We start from the raw sequence: 27,728 nt of genomic DNA, 5'->3' as shown, positions 1-27,728 counted from the left end.
CTGCAAGTATGGTTTTGTTATGCCATGAATTATGGAGTCTTATATTAATATAAGCATACCATATCCAGCTTCTGCCCTGTACGTTGCACTGATGACATACTATCACACACAATAACAAGGAGAATTAACTATGCATTTTCAATTTGGGAATCACCTTCTACAAATAATTTGTTCAAAATGCAGAGGGTTTTTTTTGGGGGGGGGGGGGGGGTTACATTTCAGTAAAAGATGGACCCAAGCCCCAGAGAGCCTACTGAAAGCTACTTGAAAGAGGGAAGGAAAAAATCTCCCCCCACAAAGTACTAATATCATTTCCCAAATACCTAAAATCATGGGAATTAAATTTCTTTTTATTTTATAAAATCATGTGCCAACATTATGATTTGTTATAAAAAAATAAACACTCCACAGAAAAAATACATAAAGCAAAAGCACCGATTTCTACAGCTCATAAGCTTCCAGCAGGTTATAGCTTTTCCCCTTACCCAGATCCACTCCTTAGTTTAGCTGTTTGTTGTACTTGGAGTAATGCATTTTTAATCCACATAACTGTTTTGGTACTTGGTAAAAACATATAATGACTGAGGATACTCAGCATCTGTATCACACTGGCCCTTTTAACAATTCTAGAAAGCTTTATAGACTATATGAATGTACATTATCCCCCAGCTTCCCATTGAGGGAGATTAAACACAATTCTTGTGTTAGATCAAACTAGTCATGACATCTTTGCATTTGGTCTGTCGTAAAATATTACACTGAAGAGAATAAGTCCTTACAAAACTGGATGTTCAGATTGAATAATCAGCTTTAAATTGTGCATGCTGTTTCTTCAGCATAGCAACTATTATCTGACCAAGCCCAGATCATAAGCCGCAAATATACACCCTTTTTGAAACCTCACTGAAACCCCTTGCTGTTCTCACAATTACTTGAAAAGTGGTAAGTTAGATACACTAAACAAATTTACTTTTGGTTTCCAACAAATTTGCCAGAAATACTAAGATATTAAATATCCTGCCATTCTCAGGAAGCAACTGATGTAGAGTGATGAATGCACACTGGAGTATTTCTACTTTTTTGCGGGCAACACTTATTCCATAGAACAAAGTAATGAACTGATATGGCTATTGTATCCCAGAATACTGCACTCAAAAGCAATATACACAGAGTGCAGAGAACAAAAGTGAAAATAAAAAATGTTTAAAATGTTTTTGTTACAGATAAAAGAAGTGCAAGGGGAAATACTTTTCTTTCACCTTTGGACTGAACAAATGGGAAAGTCCAAGCCATTATTAACTATGTTAGTGTTTTCAGGCCCTTCTAAAATGTTTGCTTCTAGGGTGACATATGCAAACCCAAATAAAACACAATATTTGTGTTTTTCACAGATTCAAGACAAAGACACCGGTTGCCATCATGAATTTGAAAGAAGTGTTTCATATCATTGAAGGTGATAACTGTTTCAAAAAGCTGAAGAAAAAACAAAGGAAAAGTCTTAACAGCTTTCTCATACCTGTTCTGCTTATCTCTATCTTAAAAATGCTAAGAGAAAAATGTACATTTTACAAAACACGTCTGAACAGTCGAAACATATTCCAACACTAAACCTAGACCATCTTTTCATTTTAGTATGAGATAAGACCACAATTTTGGACTCAACTCTCTGAAAAGAGCAATACAGTCTTTGTGCCCATTGTATCCATATCACTCAGCATGTAAACCTTGCAAAACTGACAAAAGTGACTCAAGTTGGATTGGCTTCTATCCAAGAAGTAACTCAAACAATTTTTACTTTCTAATTCTAATTCAAAAATACAAATGTCAGTATCTTGACCAAACATCAGCCAGAATGAACTTGAATTCCTTTGTACAACTTCAAGAAAAATTATAGCATGTCATGTAGATCTGATTAGAGCTGCTCAAAAAAGCAGAAGAAAATAATCTGCACAAGCAAAGGCTCAAATATGTATAAATGTGTTTCTTTTTGTTTTTTAGAAAGAGGTAACTAACCACTGTGACACTTTGCTGCTTATGCATTCTTCACTTTGGCTTTCCGCTATCGGGCAGACAGGCCTGATCCCCAAAATAGAATACTTGTAAATTGTATCTACTTTGCTTGTAATCCATTTATCATTAACCAATTAAACCATAAATATCAAAGGACTGGGCTTCAAATCACTAATAATAAGTGTCATTTGAAAGAAAGATTGTGACTGACAGTGTTTATTACAAAAGTGCAAGATGAAAAATGTAAGGAAGATGGCACTTCAGCTCACCCTAAATACTGCAATTCCTTTACTTAGGATAGAGATGCAAAATCCACTATCTGTTTAAACTGACAGAACTGACAGACTGCTTCTCTGGAATATATTTTGCACTGTTAAAGATATTTTGCTTTTGTGAAGCACCATACTACATTGTTCATAAACTGAGTCTTTCATTTCACAGCCTGTACCTTGCTTAACAAAGGGGTATAATCTCTTCTGACCAGAAAACATGTATGACCCGGCAATGAAGCAACATCCATCAGAACAGAAGCAGTGGAAGTTAATTAAGTCATGGAGGGGGCTGGCTACAGGCAAATTATATTCTTTGTTGGCAGAAGCTGAATAGCCTTACTTTTGAACATACCATAAAAAACACTAATGCTAATGTACATGGGTTGAAACATAGACACTGTGCCATTATGGACAGTTGTTTTCACATTTGTAAAGAAAAAAATGACATCAGCCTTCCAGAATATCTCCCTGAAACCAAACTTTTCAATGTCTGTAAAGATTCAAAAGAAGTATGACAACAATGAATCATTTTTAGAAAGCTGGAAAGAAATGGCAGCCTTTTAACCAACTGAAATGCTCCCCTAGCCAGTATGAAAAGTATCAATGGCAGGAACAGATAGGGCTTTTCTAAAGATTAAAATACAGAAGAAATTACATGGTCATTAAAATTACCTTGGCCATTAAAAATAGACTGTGGAACCCCAAATATTCAGAATACTGGAACTTTAAACCCTTGATGGAATCCAAAAGAATTCATATACAAAGGATGCTCGTGCAATAATATACCGGTTTTGTATTCAATTTAAGCAAGTTGGCTTATATGAATTTCCCAGCTTTGAAAACCCTGTATTATTTGTTAATTGTGAGCCACCAAGTTTCGGCCTTAAATTTATTGCTTTACAACTGCAGTGAGCCTTCAAAATATATCTTTAGTTAGCTGTTAATTTAAGTCTTAATGGCTTTCAGATTTGGTTGGGGAGAACGGAATGGCCAGTAAAGACTGTGACATCAAAACATTATTGTGTGAAGGTTCTCTTTTTTAAAAGGAGAAGAAAGAACTGTACGTACTATCAAAACAGCTAAAGTAAAGGTGGCATTCACAGCCCATGAGTCAAGCCACAACCAAAACCATGTTCTACCCCCTAAGTATATTTTCTTTTCCTTACTCTCTCTCAAAAAGTTTCTCTCCCACACCACCATTTAATCTTCACCAGATGGGACTTCATCTTCAGATCCCTCATCCCCAGATTTGTCTGGAGGAGGACTAACTGATTTCTTCTTTGCTGGAGGACTTTCAGGTTCTTCATCATCATCCTTTGGGGATGGGGTCTTTTCTTTTGATGTCTTTGAAGCTGTGGGACGGCCTCCCTTCCCTTTACCCTTCACCGGACTCGGTGTAACTGGAGGAAGAAAAGCATCAAAATATTACAAAGCATCTGAGCACATATGCAACTCTTAGGTTGTTTATTTACACTTAACAATGAGAACTAGTAAATCATAAATGAGATTATTACTGAACAAATCTTGCATTCCTACAAAATAATAATGCAGAACAATTACTGAATGAAGATTCTTCATATATCTCAGCTCCTGCTATAAAGTGCTCCAACAAACAAGCCTGCTCATCTATAGCTGAGATTCCTCACATTATGTCTTCAATCTGACATAAAGACTTTTATTAGAAATAACGCTTGCTTTTCAAATTTTCTCCAGAAGTATGTGCAAGAAGAAATATAGTGAGCCCTTGCTTTATGCGGGGGATCCGTTCCAGGCCCCCTCGCATAAAGCAAAAAGCACATATGTTTGAGCCCCATTGGATATAATGGGGTTCGTGCTTGCCGCAAGGCCATGTGCAAGCGCCATGGCCATGCACACCATTCTCCCATTTTTCGGGCGGCTTCAGCATAAGCTGAAAGCTGCCCTTAACAAGCCTGCGTATGGCGCGGGCTCATTGTATATGACAAATGTTTTCATAAGAATCACCTCTATTTCAACATAAAAGGAGCATGGCACTTGGAGGAGGGTGTGTGCTAATTTGGTGGCTCTACATTCTCCTAAATAACGTATAGCTTTTCAAATGTCTTAACTAATTTTAGACTGTGAGCAGAGCCAGTATACATTCATCCATTTTTGAGTTTGCTTATTTATTTGTTTGTTTATTTATGTATGGGATTTATATACCACTTTTCTCCCAAAATGGGATTCAAGGTGGCTAGTTCTTCATGGACACAAAGGCTAGAGGCTAGGACCCCTACAATCTCCTTTCTCTTAGAAGCATACCATATTTAATGAATAACAAGTCATGCAAACTAGTGATCCAGAAAATTAAATAGTTTAAGACAAATGTCCAAACAGAAATTTCTAGCCAAGTGGAATTTTGAACTTTTCTTAAGGAAAGCTTCAATCGAATGAGTATTTTCCTCAAAGGATATGTGTAGTTCTGGGTACAGTAGAATCTGTATCAACATTCATCATCTTGTTCTTCTTTTTGTGAAATGAAAGGAACTCCTCATTAAGCACAAACATCACCTGTTTTAATCAGCACTGGCAAGTGGTCTGAACACAATACTGGCAACCAAAAGAAGTCATAGAATCCCATCCTGATTCAAGCACTCATTACTCTGAATCTTTGAGGAAAAAAGAGCAATCCACAAACGATTTTTCCAAAAACTTACTATACCACACTATGCAATCTATTGCTTAGGTTAATGGGAATAAAATGCTAGTGGAAAATGGCTTGATTCATATCCGTTTAAGCACAAGAGATGAAGAGCTGAGAAAATACAAGCACCTTGTAAGCAAAACTCCTTTATGTCATTCCTAACAGCTGCAAAGTAAGAACTTTTGAAGCAAGCCGAGCTCACCTGTAGCCTTTAGCCTTGGTTTAGGCATTTTCTTTTCCTTCCTTTCTGGTTTGGATTTCTTAGCCACTTTTTTGTTCTTCTTTTTTGAACTGCCATAGTCACTATCATCATCATCTTCCACAAGGAAGTCTTCATCGCTGCCAGAATCTTCTGTGCAGAGAGAGAGGAATGAAATGTCTCTAAGAAGGTCTGTCCTTGTTCACTTGGAAGAGAGACAGAATGAGGGAGAGAGTCTGGTAGGTTGATCAAGGGATAGGAGTCAGTATTCTTGGCTTCTACAGTCTGTTACATACTTGCTAGAACTTGGAGAATCACAGCTTCTGTATCTCAGTATTTCCTCATGTAAATCTGCTTTATGACTGGTGATAAGTAGCACAGTTATTTAAATCAGTGGTTGCATAGGCAAATTTCTTTTTCCCTCAAGGGAAATTACATGTAGTCTCAGCCTGACCATCTCCTACACCAGCTGCTGCTTGTTCTATATCAATGCCCTTCCCAGCCTGTCATGACTGTTCTCTTGTTCTTCCATCTTGCAGAAGGCTGGAGAAGAGCCTTTTGGAGCCAACACCAGTAACTTATTACATTTGGGACAGCAGTACTTTACTGCTTCCTATAAAAGACTTCCAGGTTTTGTATCCAGGTGGTCATGGTTCTAGTTCATCAGCTCAATGATTCACTGTGTGTGTTTTTTATTTGTACATATTCACTGTAATCTCACATGGGTCCCCATCTTTCATCATTTTGAGCAAGTGTCTGTCAATTTACACAACAGACCAGTTAGAATGAAAGATTTAAGCTGCAGGTATTTTAGTACATATTTGCTCTTAAAGTTTCAGTTAATTTTAACCATGAACATAAGGGCATTTGAAGCCCACTACTGTATCATGAAGCAAGATAGGATGGTATTTGTAATCAAATGGTCTGTTCAGTTTGTTGCCCAGTGCTGAAGAAAAAACAGTGATGAATATGGCAAGCTTGCGTTTTACCAAAAACAAGTATTGCAAAAAAGTTCTCCATGTGTCCCCAAATGGTTTTATTCCCTGAATTTGAGAGACAGTATTATTGTTGTCAATAATCAAACTGAATGTCATGTATATTAGTAATGAATTGCACTCAGTACTCAAAAAGCTAAAACATTAAGTTTGCCTGTCTGGGCAACTTAACCTGAACACCACAAAATGAAACTTGGCAGTAATTTGTCATACTAATGTCTATTCGCCAATTGTGAGTATACAGTACCACTTACTTTCCTGAAATGATGTCTCCTCCTCTTCCTGATCTTCTTCCTCACTGCCCACATCATCCATGAGCATTTCCCGTTGCTTGGAAGCAGCTTTAGATGCTGCCTGTCGCTGCTGGCGCACATTTTTGTGGTCTTCTTTCTCATCCTCACTGTCATCTGTTACAAAGTAATCAAAGAGCAATGAAGATGTACAGCACACCACAGATTTCCAGCAGTATAAACATGGTGTGGGAAGATACCAGATAGCAAGAAATACTATCTAGATCAGGGTTGGCATCTGTTGAAGACTATGGGGCTGCATTAACTTTCCACATCTTGGGAGGTCCACAATCCCCCACTGCACCTGCTACCAAAAAAACAAAAAACAAATCTAACTGCCCTTTAGCAGGCACTGTGATGTGTTTTTGGGCCTTCCTGTGCCCTAGAGGGCATTTTGGGGGAAAATGGATTAAAATTCTGCAAAATTTCATTTTGATCCCTTAAAAAAAAAAGGGGGGGGGGGGTCCAGAGGGGGCTCCAAACATGGTGAAAATGACCTCCATACACCCTAGAGCAGGGGTTCCCAACCTTTTTGACTCATGGAGCCTTAAGGGCTCAATGGAGTGCAGGTTTGGAAACGCTGCCCTAGAGATCATCTTAGGACATTTCTGAGCAATGCATCTTGCAGGCCAAACTTTACCCACACCTGCTCTAGATGATGTAAAATTACTATAAATTGTTTCAAAGCTGACCTCAGTAGAAATAAAGGTGAGTTATACATACAGTATTTACATAGAGAAAGAAATAACTATTAACTAAAATTAATCTTACACTTTTAATATGCAACCATTCTGGAAGTGACTAATACAAAAAACAGAACTAATTATTACTCTGTCTTCACACACAACATACTATATCCCTTCTGTTCTTTGTGTCCCCCTCTGAACAAAGATCTGTGGAATACACACAGATTAATTTATTTTTAAATGGGGAAAAAATAAATTCCAGAACAGACTGGGCAAAAAAGAGCTACAACAGTTACTGCTAGGCATCCTTGGGATGAAGAGAATAGGGTAAGTGGAACATGCTTCCAAAAGTGTGTGCACATGTCTTGTGGAAGAAATGTATTTAGCTTCCTAAGTGTCTTAAACATCTATACAGATCCTGTTCAAATCTTGCTTTACTAGTCTGTCATCCACACTGTAACATGAATGGATGATTACATGGGTCAGATTGGTTATTTTAAGTAAGACTATAAGAAGTAATTAGCTTTGTATGAGTTAGAACATCTCAAGAACACAAGCCCACCACATTGTTTCTTCTTTCTTCCTCTCTCCTGCTCTTTCTCTCCCTCTTCCCTGATTCTTATTCATCTTTTTCTTCTGCTTACTATCCTCTTTACCATCCAGTAACTAGTACACACATAGTCTTTGAACCATATGAAGAAATAAGCACCTGCCTAGAAAACTTATGAAGAAATGAATCTCCCAAGACCTGAAGCCTCTTTTGTCTCACTAAGCTGGGGATAGTCTGGCACCTACTGGCTGACGCTGGTACTACAGACTACGAACAAAATTTTAACTAGAATTAATCAATTTTATAAACAAAATAAGCCTAAGGCACACACACCCAAGGGCTTCCCCTTAGCTATTCAAATATATTTAGATGTCAGTCTTAAAGTAATAGCAAAAACAGACACATATACACTCACATTTCCTTTTATTACTATAGATATCTAGAAAAGTTTGTATGTAGTTACTAACATGCATTATTTAGGCATTAATTAAATCTGTATACAGGTACACTGTAACTAAAATCTTAATATGGTGAGCATCTTCATTTAAGTCATAGTTACCTGCAGCTCTTTTCCTGGATTTGGAAGTTGCTCTTTTGTTCTTCTCAGGTTTGGCTTTTTTTCCTTTTTTGTTCTTCTGAGAACTCTCATAGTCACTATCCGCTTTACCATCATCTGCTCCTAAGTCATCCTCACTGCCAAAATCTTCATCTGAGATAAAAGGGGGGGGGGATGAGGCAATACTATTAAATACCTGTTGCAGGGAAGCAAAATCAGAAAGGGCTCACTGTCCTAGGCTTTGATGTTAAAACCAGTAAGCAAATGCAAAACAAAAGGAAATTTATTTGGATACTGATAGCTGATTTACAGCCAAGACATTAGAGGCATGACCCTACCTTGAGCTTGCTGAGTATAACACTGACAATGTAGTCTCATGCAATAATCCCTGTCTATCACCCCCAAAGGCAGTTTCTATGTTACAGCTTGTGACACCATGGTCATTTAATGCCTAGCTAGCATCTGGTTGCATTTCTGTAAACATTTGTCCAGGTACACATGCCCTCCCCTTGTCACTAAACGGCTGTGGGGGCATGCTCCAGTGCTTGGAAAGTGCCTTCTTGGGAAGCACTGTGGCATCACCAAATGGATTCTGGACACTTAAAATTTTCAATGCAGTAGCAATAGCAGGGCAAGCAACTGCACTGTCTGATGTAGCTTATAGTTGATTAGTTACACTATGAGAGTTACGTAAATACCTGCTGAGTGTGAATCATCTTTCTTAGCCTTCATGTCCTTGTCTGAATCCTCACTATGGAAAAAAAAACAAAAACAAATTTTAATGCCTGTAATTTAAGTCCAGTCACAAAGAGTAATTTTACATTACTATATTCTCAGATGGAGGGACAAGAAAGAGTAAAGCAACTAGGCTGCATCATCTGAACAAATACAAGTGAAAGAATCTACTCTTAACAATGCGTGTTTTATTTGCTCCAGAGATAAAGTAACTCCTAAAGTACTTTTGGATATCCCTAAATAGCTTCAATACCATACTGCAATTCTTTACTGCTAAAACAACCCTACCATTTCCCAAGATGCTTTTTTAATTATAATTTTATTAAATCAAGCAATCAATAAAAGAATAAGAATATTCTCAAAATAACACATATTTAGAAAAAAACTTGAAAATAGAAAAACATAACATGGAATACAAGCATCTTCCTGGATGCTTTTCAAAAGCAAACTAAGGCCCGTTACAAATGGGCCCCCTAGCATGGACTCAGTCCATACTAGGGTTAGAAAGGGGCGTCTCTTCCAGATGACCCCCTAACCATAGTACGGACTGAGTCCGTACGAAATGGCGGTGGCCGTTCCACACGAGCGCTGCCATCTTGACGTAGTGGACGCATTGCGGCCGCATGTCACACCCCGGAAATGACGCCGTGAGTGCGCGCTTCGGCACTTGCGGCGTCTCTTCCAGGGCGCAGGAAGAAGCGCGATTTTCGCGCTCCTTCTTTGCAGCGTCCAGGAACTGTGCCATTTGGCTGCTGTGGTTCCCGGATGTTGCAACCGGCGGCGGCAGCAGACTGCTGCTTTTCGGCGGTCTGTAACCCGCCTATGACACTCTTATTTAAGCAAGCATTCCACATGCAATTATACGAATGTGGCTTTTATGGAGCATGAGTGTTTTGGTTATGTCTTTTAACTTTTGTATATCTTTTATGTAATTTTATGATGTTTTTAGATTATTTTAATTGTATGAATTTTATTGTGTTCTTAACATGTTTTTTGTCTGTGAGCCGCCTTGGGTGCCTTCTGGGAGAAAGGTGGCATACAAATTAAGTAAATAAAAATAAAATAAAAAGTAAACAATTAACTATTTATCCATTTGATCTTATTAATAAATAATTCAATAACTATGTTCATTACATTTGCTTTCTATATTCCGATTTTCCAGTTCCTTTAATTCTGTAAAGTTAAAACCACTGCCTCTTTCAAAAAACAGTATCATTTCTGTCCAGTTTCCTTCAAATTTGGGTATAGTGCCTACCTTAATCATTATAGTTTATTTGTTGCAATGTCACAATTTTTCCAATTCTGAGCATAGGATATATCTGTAGCTGTTACCATATACAGTGCGCCCACATTATACACAAGCATGCTATATGCGGCTTTAATCGTATGTGGGAAACCGTGCGGGAGTGCACAGTGCGCAAGGGGCAGCATGTCCCATTGGAATGAATGGGGTGTGCGCCCATGGCGAGCACTGCTGCACTGCCGCACCACCACATGCACGAGCCCCATTCATTCCAATGGGGCTTGAGCATGCACGGAATTCAGATTACACGGCGGCGGCGGCGGCGGGGGGGAGTCCGGAATGGTTCCCCCACGTAAGACGAGGGTGCGCTGTATAAAACTATTCCAATACTTCTTTCCTATCTTCCCATCTAACTTGGGCGAAACAGACCAGCACAATAAGCCAGCTTGGGGGCAGCATGGGGGTATGGTGTTTGGATGACACATGCCCAACACTGCCCCCAAGCCAGCATCACACTGCCCACCCACCCAGATAGCAGGCAGCGTTGCGGCATTCCGGTGGTGTGGTGTTTATATGGCGCATGTCTCAGGAGCACTGAAGAGCCACTGCCATTGCGGAAAACCTGCCCTTTTTTCAGTGCAAAAAGGAGTGGCATTTTGCTTCTTCTTTTTGCACTGGAAAAAAGCAGGATTGGGGCTGCAGCATGCAGTTCCTGTGGCCCCAATCTGACACTCAAAGGGGAAGCTTCAAGCCACTCCTATACAGCTGTCTGTTTTGGCCCACAGATAACATATTAATCAGATACATCGTTGGATACATTGGTATTTTTATATGCAAAATTTTAGAAATGTTAGCATGAATTATTGACCAGAATTTCTTCGCCTTAGGACACGACTATAATGTATGATAAAAGGTGCTTGGAATTTCTCTGCATTTTCAACAGTTAGGAACTTTGTTTTTATTTATTTCAGCTAGATTCTCTGGCATGAGATAACATTTTATAATAATTTTTCCTATGATTTATAATTTTAATCCATGATCTTCCTAATATTCTAGATTAATAGTGGCCAGTATTGTATGCTCACTTTATCATCACATCTTTAATTATCTCCTGTTCTGTGTTCTATTTCAACAGCAATTTATAAAATTGTATACAATTTTGCAGTTATCTCTTCCCACATTTGTTTTCTAATTCAGATTTATCAAGTTCAAAGCCCTCCAATTTTTTTATCCATCCTGTATATCTCATGTAAATGCCTATACCAGGGCTAGGCAACCTGCGGCCGGTGGGCCGGATGCGGCCCGGCGAGGCCTTGGGACCGGCCCCAGCCCGGTCCTGCCGCCGATTGCCACCGGGGTCTTTGGGAAGCAATTGTCTATAGAAGCCTCAAAAACATGCATTTATATTAACATTTTTTTAAAAATCAGCAAATTTTTTCCGCATGTCCTCCATGTTTTTTAAAAAAGTGTCTTCCATTTGAAAATTTTGTCCTACATTTGTCCCGGTTTATTTATATATTTAATTTTTAAAATTATTTAATTATTTAATTTTTGGCTTCGGCCCCCCCAGTTGTCTGAGGGACAGCAACCCGGCCCCCGGCTCAAAAAGGTTGCCTACCCCTGGCCTATACGGAAACCACTGACATTCAGTCCCTTATTCCTTTAATTCTTTTCTTGTTTTAAACTCATAGTCTTTCCACACATTTAAAAGAGATCTTTATAAAAAAGCCAGTTTTTGTTTAGAGTCCAAATAGAAATGTGTTCGGCTGCAACTGCACTGCAGAAATAATCCAGTTTGACACCCCCTTTAACTGTCCTGGCTCAGTGCTATGGAATCCTGGGAATTCTAGTTTTCTGAGATATTTAGCCTTCTCTCTCAGCAAACTTTGCTGTGACAACAAACTACAATTCCCAGGATTCCCTAGCACTGAGCCAGGAGAGTTATAGTGGTCACAAACTGGATTATTTCTGCAGTGTGTTCTGGACCTTGGTTATTAAAAATGCTCAAGGTCCAATCCATACTGCAGAAATAATCCAGTTTGAGACCGCTTTAACTGCCCTGGCTCAGTGCTAGGGAACCCTGGGAATTGTAGTTTTGTGAGAAATAGCTCTGGTGACACAATGAACTACAATTCCCATGCATCTGAGGAAGTACGCTTAAGTCTAGGGAAGCTGCCAACTTTTCTTTCAGTGAGTCTCAAAGGTGCTACAAGATCTATGTCTCTATCCTCATCATCACCATTATTATCATTAAATCCAAATGCACCTGCAGAAGTGGACTTAAATTGGCAACACTGATTATGCTGTAGACTCATTCTCTGGGGCTGGGATCTGGAAGTGTGGAAGCAATTCCCTTAAAAAACCAGGGAATCCTGGGAATTGTAGTTTGTGAGGGTGAGGGGGGCAACCACTGCCCTCTCTCTGATTGGCTGTTAGTGTGACTCCATCCAAACAGGATTGGTTGCTCTGTAGCCTGGCTCTCAGAGGGACTCAGGGGCTAAGAGAGAGAGAGAGAGACCCTTTTCTGAGGGTGGGGTGGCGACCACTCTCCAGCCCTCTCTCTGATTGGCTGAAAACTGTGTGTGACTCCAAAGGATAGGTTACTCTGTAGCCAGCCTCGCTCTCAGGCTGCTGGAGCCAAAATGGGCAAGTCACCAAATCTGCCCTGAAATAGAGCCAGGCACCAAAATCATACCCAAAGCTCTTAAAAAAACCCATTTTTGTGTGAAAGTCACCACATTGGCAACACTGCGAGTCAGGAGGGAAGAGAGAGAGACCTTCTGCCCTCCAAGGACAGGAAGGGAAGGGAGGGAGCAAGGAAGGAAGGAAGAGAAGAAAAGGAAGAAAAAGGGAAGGAAGGAGAGAGGGAGAGAAGGAAGGAGGGGAAAAGAAAGGGAGGGAAGGAGGGAGGGAAGGAAGGGAGGGAGGGGAAAAGCAAAGGACGGAAGGAACAGAGGAGGATGCTCCTTTGCCTTTGAGAGAAGGCTCCCCTGCCGAGGGCTCTCTTTAGGACCCAGGGGCTTTCCGGCATACAAGACGACCCCCGACTTTGGGGAAGATTTTTCTGGGCTAAAAAGTAGTCTTGTACGCCGGAAAATACGGTACTCAACTCCTTTCCAGGCAAGCATTCTCTGAAGATGCCAGCCACAGATGCTGGCAAAACGTCAGGAAGAAACTCTTCTAGGACATGACCACATAGCCCGAAAAACCCACAAAAAACTATAAATTTAGACAGGGTTTTGCTTTACTATGCAAACAGTTTATCATTGGTGATAATGGACAGACACTGGAATAAAACCATCAATTTTGGCAAAACTATAATCTTGATTGTGGAGATTCTTCCCAAAAAAGATAATTTAAATTATTCCCATTTCTTCAGATTTCATTTCTTCCAAATTTTTAAAATAATTATCAAATAAACCTGAGTTACTTTTTGTAATTGTTATACCAAGATATTTTAACTTCTTTTCAAATCTTAAGCCTTTTTGTTAAATCCTGCTCTTCTTCTTTACTCATTTTTGTCAATATTGTTGTTTTATTTTAATTTATTTTAAAACCAGCATAACCACCTCCAATATTCATCTAACACTTTTTAGTAGATCTTTCAGGAAAAACGCTAAATCATCAGCATGCTTTCAATTTGTAACTGTTTCCTTTCATCTTAACTTCATTTATTTTAGTATTCTTTCAGATTTTTCTATTTAAGATTTCTATAATGACCAAACAAACAGTAAAGGCAATACAGGACAACCAATTGTGGGGTTTTTTTTTTTGTATTTTGCAAATCTGTTTAATCCATGTTATAAACTTCTCACAAGTCCATAAAACTTCAAAAAGAAAAGACCAATTTACTTTGTTGATGACCTTTTCAGCATGAATGAATATTATAGTTAATTTTTAAATCAATATGTCTTCCATAATGCTCTATCGTATTAAGTCCTGTTTTCATGTAGTTGTCTTCTGCGTAAGAAACCAGACCATGATTCATGAATACTGTAATACTCAACTATAAGTTGACCTCATGTATAAGTTGAGGGCAGGTTTTGGGCCCAAAAGTTATGATTTTGATATGACCCATGGATAAGTCAAGGGTAAAACTTAGGGCCACATAACAAAGGATCTATAGGATGAAGCAAAGGAAAACAATGGCAAAGAACTTAACAAAATTCCATCAGGCATAACAGTTTGTATTCATCCTAAAAATTGGATGGATGAGAGAACAGAGGAGGGTCAGTGCTTCCAAGACAGATTACACTTTGCCTTTCACCAGCACATGGTTTCTTTTTAAAAATAAGAATTAAAGGACAGTACAAACAGTGACACGTGGGTAAGTCGACTCCTGTTTTTGGAGTCAATTTTTTCACTAAAATTTCAAGACTTATACATGAGTATATACAGTAAATTCCTTAAATATTTTTTTTCTCTGCCTTGATCAACAATTTTTAAAAATTATTTAGAAGTTGAGATTGGCCTACATAATTAGAAGCTTTTGGGTCCCTCCCCTCTTTATAACATACTGCCCTGAGTATCTGGCAGTTTTCCTTTCACAATATGGTTACACATTTTTTGTAAAGATAAAACCAATTCTTCTTCCAAATACTTTTTCCATTTAATGATTTTTTTTCTTCGTCTGTTGGTTGATCTTTAAGAAGTTTTACATAATAATCAAAGATTTTATTAATGTTATTATATTCCATGTAAGTTTTCTTTCCATAGCTCATTTCCAGAATTAATTTCTTTCCTTTCTCTTTCCTCAACACAGTCCTTTCCTCATCCTTAGTCAGAACACCACAAATTATTAACATTGGTTGAGTATAGTTAGGCAGGCCAATATTCAACTTGCAAGGCCAGCCTGACAGCTCCAAACAACAGAAAAAATAAAACCGTGGTCCAACACATGAATCCTTCTCTTTCCCCTTGCCTCTGACCATAAGCATAGAATGAGGTCAGGGACAATCCCTTATTAGCTTCCAGAAGTCCTAAATCCATTCCACAAAAAATCCCACAAACAAACAAAAAATTACACATTCTATGGAAAAAAGCTGAAACTCATTTTTGCACAAGTTTAGATACTACCAAATTGCTTTACAACACTCCATACTTTTTGTGAGCAAGTATTTCTGTAGAAATATTCTCTGGGGAGTCTAATGAAGCCTGGAAAGAATATGCACTCTAAATGTAAAATAACAACAAGTAAACTGTAAGAAATCTACCATATATACTCATCTATAAATCTAAAAATTTATGCCCAAAAACTGACCCCAAAATCCTAGGTCCACTAATTTATGAGTCAGTATGGTCATGTGATAGCAGCTCTCTCAGATTTTCCCATGCAGTTTCTTTCTGTCCTGAGCCAAGCAGATAGAGTCCTTGGTGACTGATTGATTACTGTTTGTTTAACAGTTCCTCTTTCAATAGCATGCTTGGCTGCCTCAGGAATGAAGCTGAAACACTGAAGCCTCCGATTGATTGCTGCTTCCCTCTTGCCCCTCACATGCACCCACTGAAGAAGCCTCCAAGTTTTATACTCAACCTATCCATGGGCAGGTCAAAATCCATAATTTACTCCCAAATCTTGCCCCTGATTTATGCTTGCGGTTGACTTATAGTCAAGTAAATACAGTAATTACTAGAGACCTTAATTCCAGCATACCTGTCTTCCTGAGAATTCTTTCCAGACCGCCTCTTATTTTTTGCTTCTCTTGGTGATGAACGGATTTTCTTGGCTGGAGGGGCTGAATCTCTGCCATATTCTTCATCTACACAGTAAATGGGATAAAACGGGTTTAAAAGATTACAAGTCAGACAGTATAATTTAATTTAAGTGCAATAACTTTGAGAAGTTAGAACTAAATACAGTATCCTAGTAAAAATGTTGAAAAAACTGTTGAAAAGCCAACCCATTTTTAAAGACAGGGTTTCATTGCTCTTTCCTTTACAATTTACTTTGCTGATTTTAATTGGGTTGAATTTTATTACATTTTCTTGTAGCCTGAAGATATTTTAATTTTGTTGAAGTCAAATGCTAGAATTTTGGGGGTGGCCAATTGGAGGAGATCTTTAAACTTTATAGGAGATAATGTTATCAGCAATGGGAGGAGAGATCCTTTTCTTCTCATGTCCTGCTTGTGGGTATCAAAAGGCATTGAATGCCCACCACAGGAACAGAATGCTGGACTAGACAGATATCTTATTTTCTTAAGTAAGACAGAAACTGAAATATATATGTTTACAAAGACACTACACTACATTCTGCAACCGGACCTGTTTATCCTGCATTGGCCTCTTTAGTCACCAACGCGCTTGTACAACGCACGAGATGAGTCCTTCCTGAATCTTCGTACGCGAAGCAAAGCCAAAGAGAGGACACTACATTCCTTTGCCCCAACCTTCCTGTCATAAAGTTTGTATTTTATTCTTTTTTGTATATATTTATACACTTCGTTACTATGATAATTAAAAAAGCTAATGTAAGACAATCTGATCTTATTCAAAATACTGTACTAATAATGGACTGGCCCTAAGTGTACTCGTAAAATTTCATGTTTTCTAGACTGACAGATCTTGCATAAGCTATATATATCTGAAATAACAAATCAAGCAAACAAAATTAGTTTTCTAATTTCTAACAAAACACAGGACTGCACCATATTTTGTTTTCACTAATTACTACTGTTAACTGCAATCAGCAGACAGTATCAACAACATGCCAGATTTCTCAGAAAGAAGTCCTGTACAGGTTCCAAAATCTAATCTAATACTCTTGGAGTAAGCTAAGAAGGAAGAGTTAACAGATGCATAGAAAGTTGCATTCTAAACACAAGCTGGGCAAAAGCTGTCACTTCCAAAGAAGATATATGGGGAAGTCACCAGCATCACACCTTACTAAAATAATTATTTTACCATGTTTTAAATGCAAGTAAAATTTGGAACCAACTGTAGCCTCTCAATTATTTGCTTGCTATCGGTCTCAGTAGCTGAGCAAAAGTGTGCCAATCACCATTTTGAGTAACTCTGGAAGCCGAAGTCCAAAAAAAATATCTTTTCTAAACTCTGATTGACTAAGTTACCTGCATCATCTGATTCCTGAAATTGTGAATAGTCCACGACCTTTCTGTTCCTAGAAGGGCAGAAAAAGATATCAGATGTAACAGATGTCAGACAAATGCACTAAAGTTTATAGCAACTACAATCATTTAAAACTACTTCTTCATAAACATAAGAATTTTAAGCACAACTGGCCTGATTTAGCAGCTCCATTTAGCAAGTGTCAGTACATAATGTACCAGATGAGCTAAGCATGAGTAGTTTCCCTGTTGTTCTGAAAATCTGACCAGTAGATCTAGTCAATTATTGCCAAGTCAGATAATGATCAAGGACTTTAAAGCACTAACATTACCAAAACACCAAATCCATCACAAATTAATGACTCACTCACTGAAATACTGTATTTTATTTTATTATATCTTTAACAGCCCTCCCCCCCAAAATCTGTCCAATGTTTAACTGTGGTTTTATTGGGGGGGGGGGAGAAGATAAACTACATAGAAAGAATATCCCATTTTCTTGCTGGATAAATTATAGAAACACTGATATTATACTCCATGATTTTGAGGAAATGGATTGTAATCTGCAAAAGACCATGCTAAAATAAACACAGTAAACTTGCCATTATCAGCAGCTAGCCATCTGCAGATTGATGCTTCCATGGATCACTCCCCTCATATTAGCCAATGGTGGTATGCACCTGCAGGTGCACTAATGCAGGTGCATATCACTGTCCATTCACTTAATATAGGCTTGAGCTCCCACATTTTTCCCATCCATGGGGGGAGGGGCATGGATGGAAATAGATCATTCTATGTTAATCTTAAAATATTTCATTGTTCTGCTGAAACATACTAGCATAGATACTCCTCTAAAATTTAGTAATACATGGAAATAGATTGCCCATACTGGAATCTTATGTGATCCCCTGAGCTGACAATGTGTACCATGGGCCCACAGTACTTTGGCTCATAGCAAGCAATCACACTCAGACATCACATCATTCCATGGTTTTTGTGTCTGATAGTGAAAAGACATACACATTTTCATATACTCCTCCTCCCAACACAGGGGGGAAAATGTAAAGCTTCCACTAATGATCTGGCATAATAGCCAACAAACCTCCTGGTATTTGGAGAAACATAAAATTACAGTTAGCTCCAATCTTCATATTTCCTTTCCCCACTCAGGAAAAAAGTATGAATCCAATCTTTATTCTTGTCATAGCATTCTCATAACAAATTGATTTATGGTGTTCTCTGAATGCAGCCACTTATATGTGCCTAGAATTTATAGAAAGTGTGGCAAAGACAATATAATTTTGGCTTTTTACAAACAGATATGCATTTTGAACTGTCCACATAAATCATATGGAATAAAAATGCACCTTTATTCAGTCAGATTTTCAGAAACTTTTTAAATTAGTTTCATCCACAGTTCACTTTTTTGCAGAAGAAAGTAGAATGTTTCTATAGGACTATGAACTCTGTGTTTTAAGCTACTTTTTAACTGCACAGAATTCAACCAACAAAATCTAATTTGTAGACTGCCAGTTGTTTTTAAAAGTTGATTAGCCAAAGTTGATTAGTTTTGTGAAACCCACCAATTACTAGAATCCCAAGGTTCAAGTGACATCTTGATCAGCCTTTTAAAAAGTAAGTTTGGAATCAGGAAGCATGCAGCCTATTAATTCTCCCTAATGTTGCTATCATTAATTAGAATCATAGAATCAAAGAGTTGGAAGAGACTTCAAGGGCCATCCAGTCCAACCCCCCTGCCATGCAGGAAATCTAAATCAAAGCATCCCCGACAGATGGCCATCCAGCCTCTGTTGAAAGACCATGTAACTTTTTGGACCACCTTTCCAATTTGTAGTGTTATATTGCAGTAGTTTTGTGCCTACTAAATCAATCAATAAAAAATTTAAACTAACAGCAGAAGAAATTGTTTGGAATACACTAGCAAATGAACCAACATACTAAAAGTGACGAAGTCCTGATACAACACACATTTTTCACGTTAGTTTTAGAAAGGGTTTCTGCAGCCAGATTGAGGACCTTAAAGCCTCACTTAGCTAAAGCATATGCCCATATGCTGAGAAACAAGTACTGTGAGAAAGGGTTTCAATCCCCATGGTAGCTGCAGACTTCCTGAACACTGGGTCATTGTCCCTTTGCTTCTACAGGGAATAAGTCTTAGCAACCATATGCAACATGCATGTACAGTGCTGTGTAAATTTACAGCGCTTCATAAATAAAGGTTAATAATAATAATAATAATAATAACCTTTGAAGACCCTTGAGGAGGGCTGCCCATAGTCCTAGAATATTCTGCCCTACTGCATTTTTAATATAGTAAGTCTGACTACTAATAATGAAAACTTACTTTGCATCAAGAGGCACATGACAATGTTCAGTGCTATTTTATGATGCCAATCTTACTGTTGCTTCAAAAATAAATTAATAAATAACCATCAATCTTTATTCTATGATGTCCAGTTAGAATGTTTCAGAAGATGGTAGTGGAGAACTGCTATTCCACTTCATAGCAAGTGCTAATGGGAGAGGAACAATATCATGCACTGGTCCATCTTACTCTCCACTATTAAATATCTCACAGTGAAATGTCATCAGAAGATATGACCCTAGATGCAATCAGCATGCAGTGGTTTCCCTCCCCCTTTCCTTTGGTGTAAGTGAAGCTGACAAAGTGATGGGCTGGGCTATGGTAACAAGAGCCCGTTCCGCACGGGCGAAAAGTACATGCATGGCACGTACTAGGGTTAGAAAGGGGCGTCCTTTCCCGACACTCCCAACCCTAGTACGTGCCAAGCATGTACAAAATGGCAGCGCCCATTCTACATGGGCGTCATTACCGCGCCACAAAAAGAAACCACTTTTTGCGGCTTCTTTTTGCTGCACGGAGGAGTCGCGTGGTTTGGCCGCTGAGGCTCCTCCGCACAGCAAATGAGGGTGCTTTGCAAACTGCCCTTTTGGGTGGTCTGGAAAGCACCTAAGGCATGAAACAGATGGGCAAAATAATAGTGGTTTCCAGACGCTTTGAAGGCAGGGCTTTTAGACGATGCACACCTCAAAAGTGGCTGCAAACCAGGCCGAAGCTGCATCCCAGGGCTAAAATCTGGAGCAAAAGGAAGCCAAGATAGTCCAATTCAAGGTGGAAAATGCATATCTTCACACCTTCATATAAACGGCTCAATGCAAGTGCGGGGCTGCAGCAAGCAATAAAATGGCAACCAATCCAACAGATTTAATTACAATAGACACAAACCAGACCGTCCCACAGGGGGACATGGGGTGAAGGGGGCATGTATGGGGGGGACCTCCGTGATTGTGCTTTGCCAATGTATCATTTGCACACTGATGCCATGTACTGGTAAAGCATTGCACATACAACTACGTATCAAAGGGGTGCCCATGCAATGGGATAGCATCTAGGTGGATATGGGATGTAATTGGAGGTTGTAGGTGGTGTTTTTCTGCAAGAGTGCACATGTATTTCTGGGAGGCAGCAAAAAAACAAACAAACAAACAAAAAAAAAACACAGCAGTGTGGCTTGACACCACGCCATGTGGTCTGGCCATACATATTCAGCCCACCCTGGGAGCAGGCCATGAGGGCAGTTAGGTTTTGACCCGCTTTTAGAAAAAACAAGATTGAGCCACTTTTTCCTGCCCTGCCCTATACTGAGGATTCATTTTTTTAAAAAAATGGGGCGACAGGCATCCAATAGTAGAGCTTTTATTAGTTTGTATGATCTGTGAGCACATTTGTGCATGTGCCTTCAAATCACTTGTTGATTTACGGTGACCCTGGTAATTTCATAGGGTTTTCTTTGCAAGGAATACTTAGGGGTGGTTTTGTCAGTTCTTGAAATCCAGAATCAAAAGTCTGTGTTTCTCCTGTCCTCTTTCACCATGCTTCTAATGCTAGTGCTGATGAAAAACTTCCACCTATGCAGAAGAAAAACAGGAGGACTGGAAGGATGCAAAAGCCTTTGTAAAAAGAAGCTTCACTGATTTAACTGAGGTATGCCTTTATAACAACTTTTCTGTGACAGCCCAAGCACCATCTAAAAGCTTCAACACTATACACAATCAAATTGATTTCCCAATAACAGAAGAACATCAATGCCTCTGACAGGATCGTTTTTGTTGAGCTGCCCCTCAATAATATACAACACCAACCTTGTATTTGCATCTTTATGTGTTGATGTAGTAGGAGTTACATCAGCTTTCCTACTTAACTGAAGCTGAATAGAGTTTCATAAAGATTTCTTTTAAGTTTGATGAATCTAAAAGTCATTCATCAGACAAATTCTTTGCAAAATCAACAATGACATACAATTCTGGGATGGCTTTGGTAGATAAGCCAAAAATTTTGATTGCCAAAGAGCAATTATTCGTCTCTTCACTTGGCTGACACCTTTACCAAGCAGAAACAGAGAAGCCTGCTTCCAACTTGTCTTTTCTCCTACAGGAAGTCTGAAGATTTATTACTACAGGAAGTCTTGAAATCTGGCTAGTTACAACTGTTGACATCTCTTGTGCAACATGCTTATTCCACAAGGCAGGACACTTCTTTAGTAAAGCTCACATTACTGAATTCATCCCCTCTAAACTTTTCTTGTGTAGCTGAGTGTACTGTGCAATGTAGTACTTACTGTCTTGCACACTGTTGTCTTTCTTCTTTCTACAGATTTCACACAGATGTTTGTACCACGTTTGCCAGAGACCATTATCTTATGCAGTTTCTTCAATATCATCTATGAGAACAGCCTACCATACACAGGACATGGTATTGTACCATGATAGCCTTGTTTAAGTTTTTGAAGGGATGTTATATTGAGGAGGCAACAAGATTGTTTTCTGCTGCTCCAGAGAACACTACCTGGAACAATGGATGCAAGCTACAGGAGAAGAGATTCCACCTCAACATTAGGGAGGAACTTCCTGACAGTAAGGGCTGTTCGACAGTGGAACACACTCTCTCAGAGTGTAGTGGAGTCTCCTTCCTTGGAGGTCTTTAAACAGAGGCTGGATGGCCATCTACCAGGTATGCTTTGACTGAAAATTTCTGCATGGCAGGGGGTTGGACTGGATGGCTCTTGCGGTCTCTTCCAGCTCAATGATTCTACGCGTCTATGTGTTTTTAAAAGCAACACTATTAAAACACTGCTGAAAAGATAATCATGACATGTCTTCTCCTTTATATTTGCTTGAAAGTGCAAGACTAGACATAAGCTTTGTATTTAATATGCATGGTTTTTAAAGTGCAAACTGCATCAACTGAGGGACTTACAATTAACAAAATCAGAACAGTCCTGAAGAGGGAAAAGTAATCTTTCCCTACTCTGCTATGGTCAGGAGTAACAACTTGTTTTTTCTTCTGAAGCTGGTATTCCCCATTACAGAAATCCCAGCTATGCCCATAGGTTGACAAATGCAATTACACAATTGGCAGCACATAATCAACCATAGTTACTAGCAGAAGAGATCACTTTAATGCACCTTATATTAACCTGCCCTTGATGACTGTTCCAACAGCTACATCTAGAATGCAGAAGCCATTGGTACATACATTGCAAAATATATATTCCTAAGCAACACAAGTTGGATAAAAAAGTTAGATAAATTGATTTTTAATTCAAATGGGATTTTAAACATTTAAATATCAAATTTATTTTAAGGAATAACTAATTCAATAATAATTAGCCTGGACACAAGTACTGTAACGTACAGTTACCAACCTGGTCAATTCCTGATTGCATTCAGAGTAAAAGATTTTTTTCCAGTGAAAAACCAACTGGAGCATCTCTGAAATATGAATACCTGTACTTACATTGTGCCTACTGAATGCAGGCATTTTGTTTTCACCTGATGAAAATAAATTGCTTTTTTATGACCATTAATTTTCAGCTTTCAGTTTTACTTATCAGTCATGATCATTTTATACTTTTTTGCTACTGGGATTAGACTGAAACATTGAAGTAGGAAGAAAACATATCTAAACACAGGTCCCTATATGTAATATCTAGCTCTCAACTGCTCCCAAACCTTTAAAAGGTTTTGAAAGGAAGGACATTTTTTAATTATCCAGAGGTAATAGCAGCAGCAGAGCAGTATTTCAGTGACCAGGCATCACAGGTTTTTTTGGGAGGGTTAAAGAAATCTGAGAAACAATGTGCCATTCATCAAACTTCAGGGTGAATATGGGGAATAGAATGTAAGTTTCATGGCTATAGATTCTTTCCTTTTTGGTCATGCCAATGTAATTCTTCACTAAGTTTGTTACTGAAGAGAGCAACAAACAACTTCTGCATTTTTCTCCTTTCAAGAATGTCTTTGAAGACCATGCATTCTTCAAAGGCTATTTGCAATTCAGGACTTATTTTGCACAAAATTTGTATGTGGTTGTTTTGCACACAACATATTTCGAGGAATGAAGAAGAAAGCATCTTATGCACGAAAAATAAAATTTCAATACTAATTCCCACATGAAATTTGGTATTGCTATTTCCTGAGCAGAATATGCAGATTTCTATGCAAAACAAACATGTACAAATTTCATGCAAAACAAATCCCCAATTATAGCTTTTTTTTCTATGTCAAAAATATTTTCTGCACAGGTGTTACTATTTCTGCATTGAAATATTATTTTCCAAAGATAAAATACTATTTCCTGTGCAAAACAGTCACTTGCAAATTTTGTGCAGAATAAGTCTTGAATGGCAAAAATTACAGTCAGCCCAGAATTCTTCTTATCAGGGTTCCTCAACACTCAAAGAACCTATTTTTGACCATTTTGGATTCCCCCCCAAAACATTCTTTCCATCCTTCCCCTTCAGTATAGCCCCAAAAACACAACTACAACAAGTTTATTGATTAGTCAGCTGACCATATCAATGGAATACAAAATACAGTTACAAAATACAATATATAGAATACAAGATAAAAAACAAGATAAAAAATATCAAAATATCTGCATACATACAGAGATAGAACTGGATCACACTTAAAACTCATATAAAACAAATACAGACTAAATAAAAGCAAATTTAATAAAATGGGATACAAAATGTATGCATTCTTCTAGAGTCACAGCTTATCATTCATACAGGAGCTAGTTGAGTTAGTACAAATTACAGATCCCAATCCTGCAACGGTTTCAAATGGCTGCAACCCTAACAGGATTGAAATAGAATCAAGTCGTAATAGCAACTTGGGGGGAAATGGCTGTATATATAATGACCATCTGGGCCATTTGAATGAAATAACAGCAGATTGACTGACTATATTGAGCTAGAGAGCAACATTCAATTTCTAACCTGGAACACTGCAAGTTGGAGAAACAGAGCTGCAAATGGAGACCTGATAGACTTTTTGATGAAATTTCATATAATAGCTTTTCAAGAAACTTGGCTCACTGCTGCTGGTGAGCATTTAAGTTTACCTGGATTTAAAGTCTGGTCTAGACCAGCAAGAAAAGATAACAACAAAGGAAGAGCTTCCAAGGGTTTATGTATATTAGTGAATGAGTCTTTAGGTTGGCAGAGCAAGGAAGTAGTCCTGAAATCCGCTCCTTATTATTTACTGGTGGTTAAATTCCAGTTCAAACTTATCAAAATAATTTGCTTGAATGTGTATTTAACTCCAGCTACCTCATCTTTTTCTCTAGTGCTACGTGGGACGAATTAGAAAATTTAATCTTAGATCTAAATCTAAAATACCCCAGGGCCATTAAAATCTTACTGGAGGATTTTAACGCCAGAGTGGGATCTTCCTTTCAGGAATATGTACAAAAAGGGATTGTCCCAGCTTATTATCTTCAAAATGAATCGACATGGCACTCCCGTGATCGGACAAGGAGCTTAGCTGGTTCTTGGTTTATATCGTTAGTGTATAATTGTAACCCTCAGATATTGGGGGGTAGAGTCGATAGTTTTGTTTATCCATATATGTTTCATTCGAGAGTTTCCATTAGTGTATTGGATTATATTTGCATCTCAACTGAAAACACAGGCTTATTTTCAGATATCAAAGTTCTTGTAAGGGAGGATAGTGACCATCAACCCGTTACCGTCACCTTTCAAGGCTATTCAAACCTCAGACCCAGTAGTCCTGGCCTAGAAAATCTTTTAGCCATCATGGAGGATGGCCAGGCTAAAAGGCTCAAATGGAGCAAAGTTGATATTGAATTACCTACTAATTTTCTAACTACCGAGCAGACCATGTCAGAATATAGATCAGTAATGACAGGTAATCCAGACAAGGATGAACCCCTCCTTGGTTTTGATAATCTTTGTAGCTTTTTAAGAAACTTTCTAATTGACAAGTCCCCTTATAGAAAACCCTGGTTTGTTGGATCTACTTGGTTTGACCTTGATTGTTCTAGAGCTAGAAGATGCTTAAGATCTGCCATGCACCAGACTCAATTGCAACCTTCAGTAGATAATCACTCTAAGATGTTAAGCCTTAGACATAATTGGCAAGTAAGAAGGCCAACCATTCTGCCAGGATTTGGGCTGACCTGGAGTTATCAGCGAAGGGATCAAACACTGCCATTTTCTGGTATACAGTAAATGGTTTGCTGAAGGAAGGAAGACTACATTCTGACATACCTATATCAGCCCATTTATAAAAAAAGGCAACAAAGGGGACCCCCAAAATTATAGGCCCATAAGCCTTATTGATATTGGGGCCAAAATGTATACAAAACATCTATTAGGTAAAATTGAGGATTGGATTGCTGACAAAGATTTGCTAGTGGAAGAACAAGTGGGATTTAGATCAGGTAGATCCACTATGGATAACTGTTTTATTTTGCACCATCTTATCACTAAGTATATGTCTGAAGGAAATACTACATTTTACTGACCTTAGAGCAGCGTTCAACACAATCAATAGAGATATTATTTGGTCCAAATTGGCAAAAATGAACATGGAACCAAGACTGTCTCCATTCAGATAACCGTTTAAGAGTGTGTACTGGTCCCAGCAGTTGTGTTGTCCAAAAAAGTTAACGTGTATAAAGGATTAAGACAGGGATGTATCCTAGCACCTACTCTATTTAACTTATATGTTAATGACATTCCTGGTTTTCTTTCTTCTACATCGGCTCATACTCCCAAGATAGGTAATATGTATCATTCTGCTTTATGCCAACGATATGGTTCTAATCGCCCGTATGCAAGTGGGTTTAAGATGGCTACTACAGAACCTAGCCATTTATTGTTCTCTTAACTCTTTAGTTATTAACAAAGATAACTCTAAGGTGGTGGTATTTGGGGGAAAATGCAAAAAAATGCAACTGGTTCCTGGAAGGCGAACGGATTGAACAAGTCAATTCATATCTGTACCTAGGGCTACTTTTCTCAAATACCGGAAAATGGACAAACCACTTTAGAAGAAACAAACAGAGAGCTATTGTGAATTCTGGTGTGCTTTATAAGCTGATAAATTACAATCATCCTTATAGTGTATCTCCTATCCTAAAAGTTTATAAAGTCAAAATCTTGCCCATTTTATCATATGGTGCAGAAGTATGGGGCCACTTGAAAGCTCCCCCTTTGGAGCAGGCACAGAGTTCCTTATTAAGAAAGATCCTTGGAACAGACAAGAATATCCCAGCCTAAGCAGTGAGAGCAGAACTTGAGATCTATTCAATACAAGGCCAGGTTTGGATAAAAGCACTCAACTACTGGCTAAAGATCTCCAAAATGGATTCTAGAGGATTCCCTAGACTCTGCCTAAAGGAACAGCTAACTATTGGGTGCCCTAATTTTTGGGTTTTTCAGCTATCCCTGGTAGTGTTCCAATTAGGCTTCCCCCCCCCCTTACTTTCTTTCAGCCAGGCACGCAGTTCAGGAAGTCCTAAAACAAAGGATCTGGGACATCAACGCGCAATCAGATATAGCCTTGTTAGCTGGGTGTAAATCTCCTAACTGGTTAGCTCAAAAAACACATTAAAAGAACTAACTCCTATGACTTCTATTATTTGCCCAATAATTTCTGCAATTTCAAAAAACTGAAACTGATGTTAGATATGTTTGTATGTATATAAATTTAACTAATATATTAAATAAGTAACCGACATGCAAGTCTGACCAAATCAACCTTTACTCTTCAAAGGCCAGGCCTTGCATCATCCAAACTATGGAGTAACACCCCACATCACTTCCAAAGCATATGAAATGACAAGACAATGGGAGAGGGTTATGCAACATTATGTTCTACACCAGAATTATTATCCCTGGGAGACTATGCTGATATGAGGAATGACTCTGTCACATGCCTGTCTCATATGGTCTTTGCTTGAATATCATCTGGAATACCATAAGAAATTCAGCAAACACAGGCACAGAATACATCCAACACTTTAAAAACATGAATTTTATTATCATAGCCTATGCATATACATACATGCACTAACATAATGATGCCTTCATCTAACATTATATCAAAGT

General features: G+C 38.4%; 1 protein-coding gene across 2 annotated transcripts in view; it reads right to left on the bottom strand.

Moving 5' to 3' along the window:
• Positions 1–201: 201 nt before the first annotated feature.
• The window catches only part of NUCKS1 (nuclear casein kinase and cyclin dependent kinase substrate 1), a 36,851-nt gene continuing 9,324 nt past the window's right edge, over positions 202–27,728 (bottom strand). The window contains exons 2-8 of one of the 2 annotated variants that reach the window (XM_042462782.1): positions 17,269–17,318; positions 15,852–15,957; positions 8,919–8,971; positions 8,224–8,373; positions 6,393–6,545; positions 5,147–5,296; positions 202–3,682 (exon numbers count right to left, since the gene is read on the bottom strand). In XM_042462782.1, coding sequence (XP_042318716.1) covers positions 3,483–3,682; positions 5,147–5,296; positions 6,393–6,545; positions 8,224–8,373; positions 8,919–8,971; positions 15,852–15,957; positions 17,269–17,318 — 862 coding nt within the window. In that variant the 3' untranslated portion in view covers positions 202–3,482. The remainder of the gene's footprint in view (positions 3,683–5,146; positions 5,297–6,392; positions 6,546–8,223; positions 8,374–8,918; positions 8,972–15,851; positions 15,958–17,268; positions 17,319–27,728) is intronic. The other variant, XM_042462784.1, reaches the window with a different exon arrangement.

This window comes from Sceloporus undulatus, chromosome 4 (assembly GCF_019175285.1).
Source record: "Sceloporus undulatus isolate JIND9_A2432 ecotype Alabama chromosome 4, SceUnd_v1.1, whole genome shotgun sequence".
NCBI lineage: Eukaryota > Metazoa > Chordata > Lepidosauria > Squamata > Phrynosomatidae > Sceloporus > Sceloporus undulatus.
Note: the sequence above shows the minus strand (reverse complement) of the source record. Positions and strands in the feature narration are given on the sequence as shown.